Source organism: Salmo salar, chromosome 25 (genome assembly GCF_965601325.2).
Source record: "Salmo salar chromosome 25, fSalSal1, whole genome shotgun sequence".
Classification (NCBI taxonomy): Eukaryota; Metazoa; Chordata; class Actinopteri; order Salmoniformes; family Salmonidae; genus Salmo; species Salmo salar.
In genome coordinates, this window is record NC_138315.1 from 40,732,526 (window position 1) to 40,740,000 (window position 7,475).

Sequence of the window (7,475 nt, forward strand, 5' to 3'; positions counted from 1 at the left end):
AGTAGGTACATCTGGCACCCAATCAAACACACATATCACTATTAGAGCCCAGTAGGTACATCTGGCACCCAATCAAACACACATATCACTATTAGAGCCCAGTAGGTACATCTGGCACCCAATCAAACACACATATCACTATTAGAGCCCAGTAGGTACATCTGGCACCCAATCACACACACATATCACTATTAGAGCCCAGTAGGTACATCTGGCACCCAATCACACACACATATCACTATTAAAGCCCAGCAGGTACATCTGACACCCAATCACACACACATATCACTATTAAAGCCCAGCAGGTACATCTGACACCCAATCACACACACATATCACTATTAGAGCCCAGTAGGTACATCTGGCACCCAATCACACACACATATCACTATTAGAGCCCAGTAGGTACATCTGACACCCAATCACACACACATATCACTATTAGAGCCCAGTAGGTATATCTGACACCCAATCACACACACATATCACTATTAGAGCCCAGTAGGTACATCTGGCACCCAATCACACACACATATCACTATTAAAGCCCAGCAGGTACATCTGACACCCAATCACACACACATATCACTATTAAAGCCCAGCAGGTACATCTGACACCCAATCACACACACATATCACTATTAGAGCCCAGTAGGTACATCTGGCACCCAATCACACACACATATCACTATTAGAGCCCAGTAGGTACATCTGACACCCAATCACACACACATATCACTATTAGAGCCCAGTAGGTATATCTGACACCCAATCACACACACATATCACTATTAAAGCCCAGCAGGTACATCTGACACCCAATCACACACACATATCACTATTAAAGCCCAGCAGGTACATCTTGGGGTGGAGTGTTTGGTTAGTTTGGGGCTGAAGAGTTTTGGGGAGTTGACTGTAATGGGGAAGTTGGAGTAGTTACAGTGGGGAATATTTCGTACCGTGCCTTGGGAGCGGTCCTTGACGTCGTACACAGACAGCTTGACCTGCGTCTGTTGAGTAATCAGAGAGTCCTGGAAGAATGCTATACTACTCAGAAAGATAGGATTACTGGTACCCTATGGAGAGAGAGAGAGAGGGTGTGGTGTGAAGCAGTGTGGTTATGTTATGGTTAGGTCATCGTGGTGCAGAGTGTGTTGGTTATGTTATGGTTAGGTCAACATGGTGTAAAGCAGTGTGGTTATGTTATGGTTAGGTCATCGTGGTGCAGAGTGTGTTGGTTATGTTATGGTTAGGTCATCGTGGTGCAGAGTGTGTTGGTTATGTTATGGTTAGGTCATCGTGGTGCAGAGTGTGTTGGTTATGTTATGGTTAGGTCATCGTGGTGTAGAGTGTGTTGGTTATGTTATGGTTAGGTCATCGTGGTGCAGAGTGTGTTGGTTATGTTATGGTTAGGTCACCGTGGTGTAGAGTGTGTTGGTTATGTTATGGTTAGGTCATCGTGGTGTAGAGTGTGTTGGTTATGTTATGGTTAGGTCATCGTGGTGCAGAGTGTGTTGGTTATGTTATGGTTAGGTCATCGTGGTGCAGAGTGTGTTGGTTATGTTATGGTTAGGTCATCGTGGTGTAGAGTGTGTTGGTTATGTTATGGTTAGGTCATCGTGGTGCAGAGTGTGTTGGTTATGTTATGGTTAGGTCACCGTGGTGTAGAGTGTGTTGGTTATGTTATGGTTAGGTCATCGTGGTGTAGAGTATGTTGGTTATGTTATGGTTAGGTCATCGGGGTGTAGAGTGTGTTGGTTATGTTATGGTTAGGTCATCGTGGTGTAGAGTGTGTTGGTTATGTTATGGTTAGGTCATCGTGGTGTAGAGTGTGTTGGTTATGTTATGGTTAGGTCACCGTGGTGTAAAGTGTGTTGGTTATGTTATGGTTAGGTCATCGTGGTGTAGAGCAGTCTGGTAACGTCATGGTTAGGTCAACATTGGTTACGTTTTGGGAGGTCAAAGTGGTGTGGTCCTACCTCTATGATCTCTGTCTGAGCGTGTTTGGTCCAGAAGGCCTGGGGAGGAGTTGTACAGCTGACCGCCACAAAGCTGATTGGCTTACGCTCAAACGCTGGTGTGACCAGTTCACTGCAGGCTGGGAATACAACAGAGGACATCAACATTGATGGCACAATGTTGAGAGATGGAGCTGTGAAAATGTCACTTGTAACCGCTACTACATTCATAGACAGAGTAATACAACTTTAGATTTTGTGTTATGATAGGAAAGATAGTTGTACTAACCTCATAAGTCATTAATAAGTTATATTCTTCAATAATCAATGGGTATGTACAGTGCATTTCTAAATTATTCAGAACCCTTGACTTTTCCCACATTTTGTTAAGTTACAGCCTTAAAAAATGTGTTAAATAGTTTTTTCCCCTCACCAATCTACACACAATACCCCATGATGACAAAGCAAAAACAGGTTTTAGAAATGTTTGCAAATTGATTTTTACATAAGTTATGGTTAGGTCAACATGGTGTAGAGCGTTATGGTTAGGTCAACATGGTGTAGAGCGTTATGGTTAGGTCAACATGGTGTAGAGCGTTATGGTTACGTTATGGTTAGGTCAACATGGTGTAGAGCGTTATGGTTAGGTCAACATGGTGTAGAGCGTTATGGTTAGGTCAACATGGTATAGAGCATTATGGTTAGGTCAACATGGTGTAGAGCGTTATGGTTAGGTCAACATGGTGTAGAGTGTTATGGTTACGTTATGGTTCGGTCAACATGGTGTAGAGTGTTATGGTTACATTATGGTTAGGTCAACATGGTATAGAGCGTTATGGTTAGGTCAACATGGTGTAGAGCGTTATGGTTACATTATGGTTAGGTCAACATGGTGTAGAGTGTTATGGTTACATTATGGTTAGGTCAACATGGTGTAGAGCGTTATGGTTAGGTCAACATGGTGTAGAGCGTTATGGTTACATTATGGTTAGGTCAACATGGTGTAGAGCGTTATGGTTAGGTCAACATGGTGTAGAGCGTTATGGTTAGGTCAACATGGTGTAGAGCGTTATGGTTAGGTCAACATGGTGTAGAGCGTTATGGTTACATTATGGTTAGGTCAACATGGTGTAGAGCGTTATGGTTAGGTCAACATGGTGTAGAGCGTTATGGTTAGGTCAACATGGTGTAGAGCGTTATGGTTAGGTTAACATGGTGTAGAGCGTTATGGTTAGGTCAACATGGTGTAGAGCGTTATGGTTACGTTATGGTTAGGTCAACATGGTGTAGAGCGTTATGGTTAGGTCAACATGGTGTAGAGCGTTATGGTTAGGTCAGCATGGTGTAGAGCGTTATGGTTACGTTATGGTTAGGTCAACATGGTGTAGAGCGTTATGGTTAGGTCAGCATGGTGTAGAGTGTTATGGTTACGTTATGGTTAGGTCAAGATGGTGTAGAGCGTTATGGTTACGTTATGGTTAGGTCAACATGGTGTAGAGCGTTATGGTTAGGTCAACATGGTGTAGAGTGTTATGGTTACGTTATGGTTAGGTCAACATGGTGTAGAGCGTTATGGTTACGTTATGGTTAGGTCAAGATGGTGTAGAGCGTTATGGTTACATTATGGTTAGGTCAACATGGTGTAGAGCGTTATGGTTAGGTCAACATGGTGTAGAGAGTTATGGTTACATTATGGTTAGGTCAACATGGTGTAGAGCGTTATGGTTACGTTATGGTTAGGTCAACATGGTGTAGAGCGTTATGGTTAGGTCAACATGGTGTAGAACGTTATGGTTACATTATGGTTAGGTCAACATGGTGTAGAGCGTTATGGTTAGGTCAACATGGTGTAGAGCGTTATGGTTAGGTCAACATGGTGTAGAGTGTTATGGTTACGTTATGGTTAGGTCAACATGGTGTAGAGCGGTATGGTTAGGTCAACATGGTGTAGAGTGTTATGGTTACGTTATGGTTAGGTCAACATGGTGTAGAGCGTTATGGTTACATTATGGTTAGGTCAACATGGTGTAGAGTGTTATGGTTACATTATGGTTAGGTCAACATGGTGCAGAGCGTTATGGTTAGGTCAAGATGGTGTAGAGCGTTATGGTTACGTTATGGTTAGGTCAACATGGTGTAGAGTGTTATGGTTACATTATGGTTAGGTCAACATGGTGCAGAGCGTTATGGTTAGGTCAAGATGGTGTAGAGCGTTATGGTTACATTATGGTTAGGTCAACATGGTGTAGAGTGTTATGGTTAGGTTATGGTTAGGTCAACATGGTGTAGAGCGTTATGGTTAGGTCAACATGGTGTATAGCGTTATGGTTAGGTCAACATGGTGTAGAGCGTTATGGTTAGGTCAACATGGTGTAGAGCGTTATGGTTAGGTCAACATGGTGTAGAGCGTTATGGTTAGGTCAACATGGTGTAGAGCGTTATGGTTACGTTATGGTTAGGTCAACATGGTGTAGAGCGTTAGGGATTGGTTAACATGGAGTAGAGCGTTATGGTTAGGTCAACATGGTGTAGAGCGTTATGGTTACATTATGGTTAGGTCAAGATGGTGTAGAGCGTTATGGTTAGGTCAACATGGTGTAGAGTGTTATGGTTACATTATGGTTAGGTCAAGATGGTGTAGAGCGTTATGGTTAGGTCAACATGGTGTAGAGTGTTATGGTTACGTTATGGTTAGGTCAACATGGTGTAGAGCGTTATGGTTACATTATGGTTAGGTCAACATGGTGTAGAGCGTTATGGTTAGGTCAACATGGTCTAGAGCGTTATGGTTAGGTCAACATGGTGTAGAGCGTTATGGTTAGGTCAACATGGTGTAGAGCGTTATGGTTAGGTCAACATGGTGTAGAGTGTTATGGTTACGTTATGGTTAGGTCAACATGGTGTAGAGTGTTATGGTTAGGTCAACATGGTGTAGAGCGTTATGGTTAGGTCAACATGGTGTAGAGCGTTATGGTTAGGTCAACATGGTGTAGAGCGTTATGGTTACATTATGGTTAGGTCAACATGGTGTAGAGTGTTATGGTTACATTATGGTTAGGTCAACATGGTGTAGAGCGTTATGGTTACATTATGGTTAGGTCAACATGGTGTAGAGCGTTATGGTTACGTTATGGTTAGGTCAACATGGTGTAGAGCGTTATGGTTAGGTCAGCATGGTGTAGAGCGTTATGGTTAGGTCAGCATGGTGTAGAGCGTTATGGTTAGGTCAACATGGTGTAGAGCGTTATGGTTACATTATGGTTAGGTCAACATGGTGTAGAGCGTTATGGTTAGGTCAGCATGGTGTAGAGCGTTATGGTTAGGTCAACATGGTGTAGAGCGTTATGGTTACGTTATGGTTAGGTCAACATGGTGTAGAGCGTTATGGTTACATTATGGTTAGGTCAACATGGTGTAGAGCGTTATGGTTAGGTCAACATGGTGTAGAGCGTTATGGTTAGGTTATGGTTAGGTCAACATGGTATAGAGCATTATGGTTAGGTCAGCATGGTGTAGAGCGTTATGGTTACGTTATGGTTAGGTCAACATGGTGTAGAGCGTTATGGTTAGGTCAACATGGTGTAGAGTGTTATGGTTACGTTATGGTTAGGTCAACATGGTGTAGAGCGTTATGGTTACGTTATGGTTAGGTCAACATGGTGTAGAGCGTTATGGTTAGGTCAACATGGTGTAGAGCGTTATGGTTAGGTTATGGTTAGGTCAACATGGTGTAGAGCGTTATGGTTAGGTCAGCATGGTGTAGAGCGTTATGGTTACGTTATGGTTAGGTCAACATGGTGTAGAGCGTTATGGTTAGGTCAACATGGTGTAGAGTGTTATGGTTACGTTATGGTTAGGTCAACATGGTGTAGAGCGTTATGGTTACGTTATGGTTAGGTCAACATGGTGTAGAGCGTTATGGTTAGGTCAACATGGTGTAGAGCGTTATGGTTATGTTATGGTTAGGTCAACATGGTGTAGAGCGTTATGGTTAGGTTAACATGGTGTAGAGCGTTATGGTTAGGTCAACATGGTGTAGAGCGTTATGGTTAGGTCAACATGGTGTAGAGCGTTATGGTTACGTTATGGTTAGGTCAACATGGTGTAGAGCGTTATGGTTACGTTATGGTTAGGTCAACATGGTGTAGAGCGTTATGGTTAGGTCAGCATGGTGTAGAGCGTTATGGTTAGGTCAGCATGGTGTAGAGCGTTATGGTTAGGTCAACATGGTGTAGAGCGTTATGGTTACATTATGGTTAGGTCAACATGGTGTAGAGCGTTATGGTTAGGTCAGCATGGTGTAGAGCGTTATGGTTAGGTCAACATGGTGTAGAGCGTTATGGTTACGTTATGGTTAGGTCAACATGGTGTAGAGCGTTATGGTTACATTATGGTTAGGTCAACATGGTGTAGAGCGTTATGGTTAGGTCAACATGGTGTAGAGCGTTATGGTTAGGTTATGGTTAGGTCAACATGGTGTAGAGCGTTATGGTTAGGTCAGCATGGTGTAGAGCGTTATGGTTACGTTATGGTTAGGTCAACATGGTGTAGAGCGTTATGGTTAGGTCAACATGGTGTAGAGTGTTATGGTTACGTTATGGTTAGGTCAACATGGTGTAGAGCGTTATGGTTACGTTATGGTTAGGTCAACATGGTGTAGAGCGTTATGGTTAGGTCAACATGGTGTAGAGCGTTATGGTTATGTTATGGTTAGGTCAACATGGTGTAGAGCGTTATGGTTAGGTTAACATGGTGTAGAGCGTTATGGTTAGGTCAACATGGTTTAGAGCGTTATGGTTAGGTCAACATGGTGTAGAGCGTTATGGTTAGGTCAGCATGGTGTAGAGCGTTATAGTTGGGTCAGCATGGTGTAGAGTGTTATGGTTACGTTATGGTTAGGTCAACATGGTGTAGAGCGTTATGGTTACATTATGGTTAGGTCAACATGGTGTAGAGCGTTATGGTTACGTTATGGTTAGGTCAACATGGTGTAGAGCGTTATGGTTACGTTATGGTTAGGTCAACATGGTGTAGAGCGTTATGGTTAGGTCAACATGGTGTAGAGCGTTATGGTTACGTTATGGTTAGGTCAACATGGTGTAGAGCGTTAAGGTTACGTTATGGTTAGGTCAACATGGTGTAGAGCGTTATGGTTAGGTCAACATGGTGTAGAGTGTTATGGTTAGGTTATGGTTAGGTCAACATGTTGTAGAGTGTTATGGTTACGTTATGGTTAGGTCAACATGGTGTAGAGCGTTATGGTTAGGTCAGCGTGTGTAGAGCGGTGTGGACAACTTTGCTATGTTCATCTTTCCCTTGATCCTGACTAGTCTCCCAGTCCCCGCCGCCAAAAAACATCCCCACAGCATGATGCTGCCACCACCATGCTTCACCGTAGGGATGGTGCCAGGTTTCCTTCAGACGAGTCTTTAGGTGCCTTTGGCAAACTCCACGAGGGCTGTCATGTGCCTTTTACTGAGGAGTGGCTTCTGTCTGGCCACTCTACCATAAAGGCCT

General features: G+C 43.3%; 1 protein-coding gene across 4 annotated transcripts in view; it reads right to left on the reverse strand.

The window, feature by feature from the left end:
- The window catches only part of inpp4aa (inositol polyphosphate-4-phosphatase type I Aa), a 41,682-nt gene that overhangs the window by 21,571 nt on the left and 12,636 nt on the right, over window positions 1-7,475 (reverse strand). For all 4 annotated transcript variants that reach the window (XM_045707523.2, XM_045707522.2, XM_082969155.1 and 1 more), the window contains exons 4-5: window positions 1,980-2,098; window positions 960-1,076 (exon numbers count right to left, since the gene is read on the reverse strand). In XM_045707523.2, coding sequence (XP_045563479.1) covers window positions 960-1,076; window positions 1,980-2,098 — 236 coding nt within the window. The remainder of the gene's footprint in view (window positions 1-959; window positions 1,077-1,979; window positions 2,099-7,475) is intronic.